Raw genomic sequence first — 12,515 nt, forward strand, 5'->3', positions numbered from 1 at the left:
AAAATATTGTCTTGGAGTGTAATAGTTTTATATGGTGGTTGGATAGCACCTGGACTTGTAAGATACATTGCTGTGATACACTTGGGTTTTCTTATTTGTGATTGTGAGTGTTTTATTGTTTGAATTTCTGAATTAGTGTTTTCTGATAACTTTCAAGTAAATGAAAGCTTGGCTGCACTAGCAGCTCCAAACAAACTGTGCACACTTTTATGTGTAAAACTTCTTGTGTGGCCAGTGATGAATTTGAAAAGCTGAACAGAGTGTGATCAAGTCATGGTGCAGTAACAGAAGCATTTTAGGTGGTTCTTGCCTTTTATGTAGCAGCTTGGAATTGCACAAAAATGTAAGACACTGACCCTGAGATCTTGCCCCTTCTTTCCCCAAGCAAACAAAACCCCATAATCTTGGTAAGTTGGCTTTCCCCTGGGACAAGGGGATAGTCTTTAGGCACAATTTGAACAAGGTTTGGGCAGTATCACAGCTTTATGTATCCACCACGCTGCTCCTACTGGACTTGCATGACTTGGCAGCGAACACGTTCTGGGAAGTGTTCCAGTTAACGTGGGTAATTATTCTTCATCCAGATCAGGTCTCTGATTTGGTTCATTTGGTGGCTAAAAAGAGAGCCAGCACAATGATTAAGGTCCTCTTCATTTGCTGAGTTATTTTTCAATGAATTAATTCCCAGTCCAGTTCAGTATGGATGCATGGCTGCTTTGCTGGCAAGGTGAAGGATATGGCACAAGGAATAGGAACAAAAAAAGGGTGGAAGGTGAAGCAGCTTCAGATAGCAGCCAACTCTGCTCTGACATCTCAGCACTTGCTGTCAATCTGGTTTTTTGTGTAGTAAATTACTGTACCTTGTGTTTTACTTGATTTGATGCATCTTCAATCTCACTGAAGATGAGAAGTGACATCTTTCATGCTTGTACTGTCGTGCAAAAGTAGATGTTGATATGGATAGTTGCATCTTGACAAGTGTAAAATACAGGTAAATGTCTGTTGAAGCATCTAATTTTGTGTGAAATGTTCCTGCCTGTATAAAACATGATCAAAGTGTTATTTTCCCTGTAATTATATCATAATGTTGTCTTTCAGCTGGAAGCAAGAATAGAAGAGCTTAATAAAGAAGTGAAAGCTAGTAAAGACAAACTTGTAACTCAGGATGCAGCAGCCAAAAATACTATTCAACAGTTGCATAAGGAGATGGCCTTTCGAATGGAACAGGTGATACAGAAAACCTTAAATTATTGAAAGTCTAATGAAAGAACTTGGTTCTTGTAGGAAACATGTTGGAACACTCGGTAGGGCAAAATTTTCCAAAATTGGAATTAGAGTTAAACATGCATTTTTGATAACTGGTGTCAGTGAATTTCCAAATAGCAGTTAACACTATAGACAGCCTGATAACTCTTTTTAAAAATTTGTATTTTTATATGTATGGAATTTAGCCCTCAAGGAAATCTCATTTTTCTTACCTCTAAGCTGAATTTGATTCAAAAAGAGCTAAAAGCTGGAAGTAGCTTTTTTCAGACAGGCTATTTTTCTCAACTCCAGCACAAAGCTGTTATTTTGTCTTTATGTATTACTGAGATTTTTTTTTTCCCTTCTTCATATCATATTATGCCAGTATTTTCTCTGTTGAATGTATTCTAAAGCTTGGTATGTGATTTATTTTTTTTTCCCCTAATTTGAAACAGAATTTGTTAGTGCTGAGGTGGGAGGAATCTATAAAAATAAATCTCTGAAAGTTAGCCATCTGAAATATAATCCACTGGACAATGATTGTGCAGTTGGCATGTGGATGAGGGAAGACAGAGGACTGGTACTGAGTATTTGCAAAATTATTTTATTACTAAAACTTCCCAAATACACTTCTTTCCTTCTGAAAGAGCAAATTGTATACCAAATTACTGATGTATTGATAACTCACTTGAGATGTTTAGCTGTGAAGCTGCAGCTCCTTAGACACATATTCACCATTAGAAGTATGTGTCATTGCAGTGCTTAAGAGGGATCTAATGTTAATCTTTGCAAAACTGGAGTTTTTGAGGCCTGCCTTGTTATGCTACTCTACTGCAATACTGAAAATATCCAGTAGTGTCTTACAAAAGTTAATTATGAAATACAAGGATGATTCATTCTGTTTTGGTATTTTTCAAGGCAAACAAGAAATGTGAGGAAGCACGCCATGAGAAGGAAACAATGGTGATGAAATACGTCCGAGGGGAGAAGGAGTCACTTGACCTCCGGAAAGAAAAGGAGATCCTTGAAAGAAAAGTGAGAGATGCAAACAAAGAAATAGAAAAGCATACTAATAAAATCAAACAACTTTCTCAGGAAAAAGGAAGATTGCACCAGCTCTATGAAACTAAGGTATGCTAAGTCTTGCTGTATGACTGGAGTGAATGATTAAAAGCGCTGTCAGAACAACCTTATCACTTGTTTGCTCTTGTAGTTGGTGAAAGAAACCTGCTTTCATTTGGTTTTGCTGTATAGCTGTGAAAGCACCTTTCCTCCAAGTGAAGGGAAAGAAGTAACTGAGTTCTCATTGTCATCTTTTTGAAGTTCCTTTTAGTATTTCTCTGAATATTAGTTTGTGAAACATTACGGATTTTTTTTTTTTTATTTTACAAAATTGAAAAGACTATGTGTTGCAGATTTTGAGGTAATTTCTAGGTTGTTTGGATTTTTTTTAAAGGCTGCAATGCCATTAAATTATTGCAGTCTTTTTTTGCTGTTTTTCTGTGTTTAAACCCTGGACTTCCTCTTTTGTAATACTAAAAAGTAATAATAAAGCAATAGGATTTTTCAGGCCCAATTCCAAAAATTTGCCTGTTTTTTGTTTTTAGAAAGCAGTGAGAGAGAACTATTAAATTATTCACGTCTTTTTGTATTGTGCTTCACAGCTGTGTTTTGCAATTCTATTTCATCTGAAAGATCCAAAAATTGATAAATGACTAGTCATCAAACTTATATTTGGGCCTCTTCTTGAGCAATTGTAATATGCACTGAAGGATACGTCCTAATAAAAGTACTAAAAACTATGCTTCTGAAACAAAAAACCAAAAAAAATCACCTTTGTGTTCTCTCATATGACTAGGAAGCTGGGAGCATGACTTCAGGTTTACTAAACAGAACTTAACATACTGTCTATGTTTGTAATTCCTGACTTTACACTAGAGCCCTACAGGAATTGTGCTGCCCTCATTGTGCTGCTTGAAACTCTGTTTGTAAGATGAGAGTATTACTTCAGGAATACAGTTAAAGAGTTTGGCTTAATGCAGCAGTTTGTGGATACTGATGATCTAGAAGGCTACACCAGCAGTGTGTTTCTGTTAACATCCTTTCTTGGCACAGGTTACTGATTTGACTTGCAGAGGTTTTGCTGTCAGTGCTCACACGCCTGCACCCGCATAGTTGGTAACACCATTTCACTGGCATTGTGATTTTTGTCTTTAGCCTTGTATAATGTATGACCTTACCACTTTGAACCTCATCCTTTTGCAAAAAAAAAAAAAAACAACAACAAAAAGAGGACTGTGCAGCTTTCAGAAGAAATACTGGAGATCAGAACTACAGACTGTGCTTTGTCTTTTAACAGATATTTAATGTTAACATACACTAACACTAATGCAACCTTACCTTGGTATTCAAACCAAAGCACTATTTTAGGGGTTTTTTTTTCCCTGGATTATGGACCACAGCATTATTGGGCATTCTCAAACGTGCATGATGTTGCAAAATCCAGACAGTAAGGAAAAAAAACCCAACTTGACACTTAAACAGGAGTCTTGTTGTAGGAACACTGGATGATTTAAATCAAAGTAAAACCTATGACATTTTCGTAGGATGGTGAAGCCACTCGACTCAACAGAGAAATAGAAAAGTTGAAAGAAGAAATCAATTCTCATGTTATCAAAGTAAAATGGGCTCAGAACAAATTGAAAACAGAAATGGATTCACACAAGGTCAGTGAAGCGGTGCTGATACCATGGCATGAAAATATAGTCAGAGTAATGTAGTTGTTATACTGTTTACTTTTTATATAGTATTAAAATCTATTTCTAAAGTGTTTTTTTGTTTAATTTGAATACCTGCAGCAAGAGTCAGAATAGTGCTCTGAGAGATACTGATACTGAAATGGAAATGTTGAAAGGATGTGAGGGGAGTATGTATGGGGGATTCTGTTTAATCTGGTGATAAACTTTTAATTTCTTGTTGGGGGGTTTTTTGTTTGAATTAACTGTCATCTTTGTTTAGTTTTTAAGAGATAGAGTTAAATCTATCATCTGAACATCTATCATCTTGGAACACAAGCAAGAGATCATTTTGTTGTGCTTTCAGTGTTAGGACAAGTGAAATTGCATGAAACAATAGTTGAATGAAAACAAGAGGAAAAGTAATGTTAGACTCTTTGTTTTGTTAATTCTTTCCAGACTGAAATAGGAAAGTATTATTATGAGAAATTTTCTTCCTAGATTAAGTTAGATAAACAGGTTTAACTAGTTTTAACCCATTCTTTATTATTCTTTTTATAGGAAACAAAAGAACGTCTCAAAGATGCAATGACAAAATTAACAGAAGCAAAAGAAGAAGCAGATCAGATAAGGATAAACTGTCAAGAAATGATAAAATCCTATCAAGTAGGTACACTTTCTCAGGAGGTCAAATTAATGTTTAGTGTCTGAGTCTTCTTTTTCGTCCATTTCTATCTTAGGCTGTAGCAGGGAAGAATTATCCTGTGCAAGCCACAAACTGAGATGAATAGTGACTGGTTTCTTTACTGGAAAGTTGTTGAATAAAAGGGAAAATGTTTGTCTTGATTGGTATGTGGCGTGGGGGTCTCTCTTGGCATGTTCAAGATAATTAGATATGTATCTGCAGGAAAGACTAAGTGATATGAAAAGCTGTCTGTACACTCATAGTATTAGAAATGAGAACATAGGGCTCTAAAACTCTACATATATTTCTCAATCCCTTTAGGAATCAGAAGAAATTAAATCAAATGAATTGGATGCAAAATTCCGAGTAACTAAAGGAGAACTCGAGAAACAAATTCAGGAGAAGTCTGATCACCTGGAGGTAAATATGTGGTGTGTGGAGTCCACACAATTGGTAACTTAGTAGTTAAGAATTGCATGAGATTTTAGTTTTGAGAATCTTATTTTAAGCTGCTTACATTTTTGCCAAACTCTTTGGTTTGGAGTTGTTGGGTGTTTTTTGGCCTAATACTGCATTCCAGGTGTCTGCCTCCAGTGCTGCTTTTAGGAGGATGTTTTCAGATACTACCTTGGATTAACTTTTTAAAATGAGATTTAGGAGAAAAATGCGGTATAATGAACATGAAATAAATGCTCTTTCATTTATAAACATGAATGTTGCTGTAATTTAAAGCACAAATTCAGATGATAGGCAGGCCTTTGTCTGACCAATATTTTGGCAAGTTATATGGCAAGGAGAGAAAAGGAACAGCCTCTGTTCTGTGAAGAGATTTGCTAATCTAACAGTGAAATTCTCTAATGATGTTGTACCTGCTTACAGCTTAAATGTGCATATACCATCTTCAGAACTGACCAAGTGTCAGTTTGCCTGGAACTTTCCCCAAGGGTTGTTGTGGCATAGACATCTGGTTTTAGCCATTTGTATACCTAAAACCAGTGTGTGTAATCTCTCTTTTCTTCTCAGTTCAGAGAATAAATAAACTTGCGGTTTTGCTTCGCTTTTTGAAGATGTAAACCAACCCTTTGGGTTACCTGTGCTACCTCAAGCCTCCTCAGCTGTTGGAATGGCCTGTATTGGCCTAGATTTTTTTGAGGTGCCATTGTACATTTAGTTTTCTCAATGAACTTTTCACCCTTTAAAAAGGTGCATCGTGCCAAAATAAAAGAACTGGAAGACCTGAAGAGAACGTTTAAGGAGGGCATGGATGAGCTTCGGACACTGAGAACAAAGGTAACGTGTGCTGTGCTGGATTGCAGTGAGGCTGACGCACAGTGTTGGGTTTTGGAACAAGACTACATTCAGTCTCTTAATTGTACTTCTACTGGCTGGCATGAGACTAGAAGTCTCATATTGCCTCTGGTAAGGAGTATATGCTGTCTGTAACTTGTGGACAGTCTGTAGATTAGTGTGTCAGTCACTTTATCCAGGGCAGGGAATTTAGCTCAGTAGGACTGCAGAAAAAGGAAGAAAATAAGGGGTTGGATTGGTAACTGGAGAAAGATGATGTCTGTGGATCCTGGTCCATTGGGCCGGTAAGTTTGAGTCTTTGGACCAAACTAATGTTAATCACGCTTGTTGAATTTCATTTTTTGTTTTGTTTTGTTTATTTTTCTGAACGTATTTGATCTAAAATGTTTTGGGATATTGCTCTAAGCTACTTGGAACCACCAAAAAATTAACACGTGAGCTTTTTACAACAGTCTAGACATACTATCAGAATAATTTACCTGTGAAGTTTCTGAGACTAAATAGTTTCTGATTTTTTTTCTGTTTAGGTAAAGTGTCTAGAGGATGAGCGTTTAAGAACAGAAGACGAATTATCCAAGTATAAAGAAATAATAAATAGACAGAAAACTGAAATTCAGAATTTACTGGACAGAGTCAAAACTGTAGATCACCTACAGGATCAACATCAGAGGTATAACTGTGCCTTTCAGTAATGGCTTAAAAGATTATCTGAGATGTGGAAGTGTTTTCTCTGTTGAAGTTATTGATGCTTTAAAATGGCTTGTAATCTGAAGAATTCCTGTCCTAATTTAAGTGTTCTCCTAATTTAAATCAATATTGCTAATACTTGAGATTAACCTTGGTAGTCTCTTATAAAACAAGGGGATTGAGATTTGATAAATCTAATTCAGTGTTTTTCATTATTAGAATAAGAAGTGCTTGATTTCCAGCATAGGAAGTTAGGCCTTTTAGGTGTCTGCCAAGTGCTTGTTTTATTGAAAGATTGGGGAGAACCAACTAAACTGGGAAACAGATTGCTTCACAAATGTGCAGTTGTGATGGATGAAGGAAAGTATTTAATGAAAAGAATTTTATGTACTTGACAGATGCTGCATTCAGACAGTATGCTGTGTCAAAGTTTGCTCATTTAAGAATGTGAGGGAGAATCTCAGAGAAGGGTTGGGCTCATGCACAGTTCAGGAGTGTCTGAGCATAGTCATGTTTCTGTGTGGTACATATGGACCAGGATATACAAATGCTCTCCACTCTGCTGGTTCTGGTGGTGTTGCATACATGGAGATAGATAAATGTCAGCTAAGCAGAACCACCTGCATGTGTTCCTCTTGTGCTGTTAAACAATTCTCATTTATCACTGAAAAACACTTCAGTAATTATAGGCCTTCCTAAGGGTTTAGACAATTAAACTCTTTCCATTTACTGTGTGCTGGTCAGCCGTATTGTCACCATGTCATCAGCCTTTCTAGGGAAACTGCAATGAGTGAGAGACAACTGAAACCTACACTTGGATCAGTAACAGTTATTTTTCACTTGGAATCTTGCCAAATGAATTAAAGTGACTGTGATCAAAGTGCAAAACTACACATATGTCTTTCCAATTTTCTTTTCCTCTTGGTAATTGAGACATGCTTAAATATCTGTCTCTCATTCCTATTCAATTTGGATTTTTTTTCTCAGTATCTATGCCATACAACATTTATTATTGCTACATCAAATTTCATATTGTCTTTTATTTCTCTTTTAAAAAAGATTTTAACATGTTTTTGGTACTCCTTAGAATGGTAAAGTTGTGCAATATCAACCACAGATTTAAAACTTGGACTGGTAAATTCCTGTTACCATCTGTGAAAGAGAAATCTTGGAATTTTGCCTTTTTTTACCTATTATTTTGTAGAATAAATAAACTTAACTGCCCTTCATTTTCTTGGAAGCAAATGGAAGGAATTTCATCTTCATTCACACAAAATTGTACCTGTTTTCTTCATGAGAAAAAAATAGAGGAGGCAGATTTCTTTAGCCTAGGGAAGAAAAGATGGAAAGCAAACATCCTGAAATGTATAAAAGGCTATATTATACAGGGAATGTTCAGCTATCCTTGTTCAGTGGAGCAAGATGATTTTAGGTTGAATGCTGGGAAGAACTTTATGGCTGAGCTGGATACTGATCACCTGCAGCGTTCCCTGGTCTCCTTCACTGGCAAACTTGAAGGATAAGCTAGAGATCTCTTTTAGAATGGTCTAAACATTTAATTTTGCCTGGTTCAACCCTGACTGTAGGCATAGATTTCTCCTGTCATAATGAAACAACATATTTGAAAGTGTAAAATATAAGCATAGCCTTCTGGCATAGATTTTTAAATGGGAGCTATAGGTGAGATTGCAGCACAAATGACTGAAAAAAATCAGTGTGGTGGTTGTTCAGCCTTAAGTCTTCTGAAAGATGGAATTAGCCTAAAAGGACTTTAAAGGCAGGGTGCAATACCTTGGATCTTATCACTTTAGAGAAAGTGTTGATGATAACTGAAGATACAGCATTTTTCAGTCAAATGGATTGCATGTGATAGATCAAAAGTGTCCTAATGGGAGTGTTTCAGTAGAAACAAAAACTTGTTTTGTAAAGGGAGGGACTTAATTTTTGGGGAAGGGATAGTGGAGTAAGATAGGTCCTTTGATTCAGAGCTGCATTGCTTGGATAAGGATGTTTCAGAAATCGTTGCACTACTGCCTAGAGAAGCCAGAACTGGAGTATATCCCCATCTCTTGAAGACAAGTCCTCTTACAGAATGGCCACCTTTGCAGACCTTCCTCTTGCCTGCTGGATCTGGTTTTGGGGGTTTTGTTTGTACCCTGTTCTGAAGCTCAGGAAGTTGAATATAGAGAGATGTTCTTCCTTGAAGGGAGCTAATGCCTGCATGTCCTTCTGTGGGGTGCACTGCAGCATGTCATGAAGTGAAAACTTTGACATTTAAAATCATCCAGTGACTAACAGATGCCCCAGGGTCACTAATTGTTCCCCTGCCTTCTTTGAACTTGACCTGAATGCCTTTATTTCAATAAGATGTCATGTCTTTAAGCTCAGGTTATCCCTAATAAGATATAATTGTTTTGACAGAGATGAACAAGAAATCAATGCTTTAAAGGAAGAAATAGATGGTTTCAATTCTCTGGTTGCTGATCTCCAGAAGGACATTGAAGGTAGTCGGAAAAGAGAATCTGAGCTATTGATATTCACTGAAAAATTAACCAGTAAGAATGCACAGCTTCAGTCTGAAAACAATTCCTTGCAGAGCCAGTTGGATAAGCTTTCTTACAGCGAAAGAGAGCTGCAGAATCAGCTGGAATGTGTCCAACAGACTAAAGATGATCTGGTGAGTACAGTGTGCAGCTTGATTTTTGCACTAGTAAGATGTCTGATACAGATAAAGGTGTTCCGCATGAATACCACCTTGTGTCTTTGCTTACCTGACTGCAGTTTCTCATGATGTTTGCCAATTTGGTAGAATAGTGGCAGTGGGATATGAACCCCTCATGTTCCTAAAGGAAAAGAAATTCTGAGGTGCAATGCACTGGAATGAGGAGGTGTTATGGTGTTGCTCTTTCTGGGAGTATAGAGTGGTTCTCTGTGCAGCTGTCATTGAAACAAATGAAAGGTTGTAATATTCAGTGAAATTTATTACTGTAAACTTTCTCAGGCCCTGTTTGTAGTATGAGATAAATTTAATTTTTAGTAAACTTAGTGTGTCGTGGAAGGTAATGTGACTGTACTGTACAGCTCTGCAAGGCTTTGTACTTTATCATCCAGATGTTTTAGAGATAGTTCAGGAATCTTACTATTCATCTGCAGGGCTATTGTTCAGCCTAAATAATAAATGTAAAATGTGAAAGATTCTGAGGTGAAAAGTGCAGTTAGAGCTGTTGAGCATACAGTATGGTTAGGCTAGAATGTTTTTGTAGATTACTGAAAATAAAATCACACTTTCAGGCCACCAAGTTACAGAAGGAGGAGGATCAACGGAAGCTGGAGGTTGAGACGCTGCAGACCCAGGTGGCATCAGAGCAGGAGGAACGAGCAGCACTGAAGACCCAGGTGGATGAGCTCAAGGATGACCTGGCTACCCAGAAGCGCAAGCACGCAGCAAACCTGAAAGACCTCACAAAACAACTTCAGCTAGGTAGAAATTATTTTCAGTTATGAGTCAGCCCCCCTCTGTAAATCCCTTCACAGTGTCTGGTAGAGAGCTGTCTGTGTGTGTGTGCACTGCTTGAGTGTCACCCTTCAAGCTCTCCCTGTCCCTAATGAGAGTGAGTGAACAAGTTAGATCTTGTGGAAGCTGCAGTTATGGACCTTTGTGTCAATTTTTGGTCTTAAATGTAACTCTTGAAGTGGGCTTAGACCTAAAATGAAAGATTTGTTTCAAAAGAGCTTGGTCTTTGTTATGATGTATGTGACTGCTGAAATGTCACTGTGGGTATATATGGATCCTGGTCTGTGTAGGAGTATATTCAAAAGTTGCTAGAAGTTTCCTAGTTGCTGACTGTATCAGGAATTGCTGGTGACAGTTATTTTTTTAGTACATTAGAACACTTCAGTTTTTAAAAACTGGATGTGGAGGGACTGGTGACTAACTTTTTCTATAAATAGAAGCCATCAAATACCCAATAATACATATGTTCTGAATGCAAATAGATCTGAAGGTAATAAAGTGTGTTTTAAAGAAGATGTCCTGTTGGCATTGTGAAAGACAAGTTCCATACCCCTTTTTGTACATGAAAGAACAACTGTGTGCTTTCCTTCTTGATCCCTACTGAATGAGTAGTGCTTCTGGCACAAGTACTGCACTGGGCTGGCTGTAGTGATACAGTTATCAGATGCTGGAACAACAGAGCTGCCTTTCTTCTATTCAGGAGTTATTTACATGGCAGTCCTAATCAAAAGTAAAATCAAATTTAGTCTTACTGTTCCCAGTTAATCCTCTGTATTTCAACTGGCTGCGGTGTTTAGGGATTGTGGCGGATGATACATTCAGGTGCTTCATGGTCAGGGATGGAGAGAGATGGGGAGCTGTTTGGTTTTGGGTTTTATCTTTAGTTACTACCATTATCTTTTGGTTTTCAAGCCATGTTAAATTAGTGCAGGTAGAGGATTAGAGTTTTTGTATGTTGGGTAACACTGTAATTGGTATTGCTATTGGTAACCATCACTTTGTTACACTTTTAGCACGGAGGAAATTGGATCAGATTGAAAATGGTAATTATGACAAAGAAGTCAGCAGCATGGGGAGCCGTTCCAGTTCATCAGGTAATACAGCACAAAGCAGGGCTGCCAAAAAACCTTTTGATCTTAACGCAGCTGCCATGATGTGCTGCTGTGAGCCTCGCTCTTTCTGTGGTTTGTGCATATGCAGTGTGTGGGCAGCCTCCCAGTAAAGCTGACAAAATAGCCTTTAAGCACCAAAATGGACTTCGGCTGACTGCAGTTGTAGGTGCTTATTAAGATATTAAAGTGTAATGTTTATGTATCTCGGTTCTTTTTAAATACCTATCTGTTTTATTTTGTTGCTTTTATGTTTGGAGGAAGCTCAGAGGACTCCAGTTTATACAGGACCCTTTTACATGCTGCCAGAGGCAAAAAAAAAAAGAAAGAGCAGTGGCTTCCAGCATTGTTTAATTGCCATATTGACAGTTGCAACTGTGTAAATGATAAATCAATTAACATCATTAAAGGCATCAGTGGGTTTGTGTAAAATTCATTACTTTCTATCTGGTTAGAACTAAAGCAGTGATCTTCAGCACTGAAAATGACATCTGTTTCCTTCCTTTGTATCTTTGGGGTTTAAGTGGGGTTTGTTCTGTCAAAGTGTCCTGTAACATCACTGTATGAGAGAGACAAATGCTTAGAAAGAAGAACAGAAAGTAGAGAAAGTATTTCAAGCTTTAAGTGATCAGTGCTGTGGAGTGTTTATACGTAGGGCTTTGTCAGTCTGTCCAGTTTTCATAGTGGTGTAATTTTAGTGGACTCCAAAATGGATATATTTAAAATCAGCTCAGTCTTGTACCAGGTTAATGAATATGAAGGTATTTAAGCAGGAAGAAGCTTTATTGAAGGAAGCACCCTTTGGCTAAAGGAAGTACGCCCATAAGAGGGGACTGCACTGCTGACTCAGCCTGTGCTGGTGTAAGGATTGTTTATAGAAAACCCCACTAACGTACAAGGGAAACTGACATCCTGAAGAAAACATCCTGAGCTCCTGAAACAATGAATGCACGCACTGCACTGGTGGGGCACTTCTGGAATAAATGCAAAAGGAGTTTGTACAAATACACATGTGTTTCAGGGTCCCTTAACGCGCGCAGCAGCAATGAGGATCGGTCACCTGAGAATACTGGATCTTCAGTGGCTGTGGATAGCTTCCCAGAGGTGGACAAGTCTGTCCTGGTCGAAAGAATACTGAGGCTACAGAAGGCACATGCTCGAAAAAATGAGAAGATGGAGTTTATGGAGGATCACATTAAACAACTGGTGGAGGAAATCAGGAAAAAAACAAA

At 37.7% G+C, this 12,515-nt stretch overlaps 1 protein-coding gene across 3 annotated transcripts in view; it reads left to right on the forward strand.

The window, feature by feature from the left end:
* Window positions 1–12,515, forward strand: part of CCDC186 (coiled-coil domain containing 186) — a 36,099-nt gene that overhangs the window by 17,741 nt on the left and 5,843 nt on the right. For all 3 annotated transcript variants that reach the window (XM_032694307.1, XM_032694308.1, XM_032694309.1), the window contains exons 4-14: window positions 1,099–1,227; window positions 2,164–2,376; window positions 3,852–3,971; window positions 4,542–4,646; window positions 4,987–5,085; window positions 5,869–5,955; window positions 6,501–6,643; window positions 9,082–9,337; window positions 9,952–10,141; window positions 11,188–11,268; window positions 12,305–12,515. In XM_032694307.1, coding sequence (XP_032550198.1) covers window positions 1,099–1,227; window positions 2,164–2,376; window positions 3,852–3,971; window positions 4,542–4,646; window positions 4,987–5,085; window positions 5,869–5,955; window positions 6,501–6,643; window positions 9,082–9,337; window positions 9,952–10,141; window positions 11,188–11,268; window positions 12,305–12,515 — 1,634 coding nt within the window. The remainder of the gene's footprint in view (window positions 1–1,098; window positions 1,228–2,163; window positions 2,377–3,851; window positions 3,972–4,541; window positions 4,647–4,986; window positions 5,086–5,868; window positions 5,956–6,500; window positions 6,644–9,081; window positions 9,338–9,951; window positions 10,142–11,187; window positions 11,269–12,304) is intronic.

Source organism: Chiroxiphia lanceolata, chromosome 8 (genome assembly GCF_009829145.1).
Source record: "Chiroxiphia lanceolata isolate bChiLan1 chromosome 8, bChiLan1.pri, whole genome shotgun sequence".
Taxonomy (NCBI): domain Eukaryota; kingdom Metazoa; phylum Chordata; class Aves; order Passeriformes; family Pipridae; genus Chiroxiphia; species Chiroxiphia lanceolata.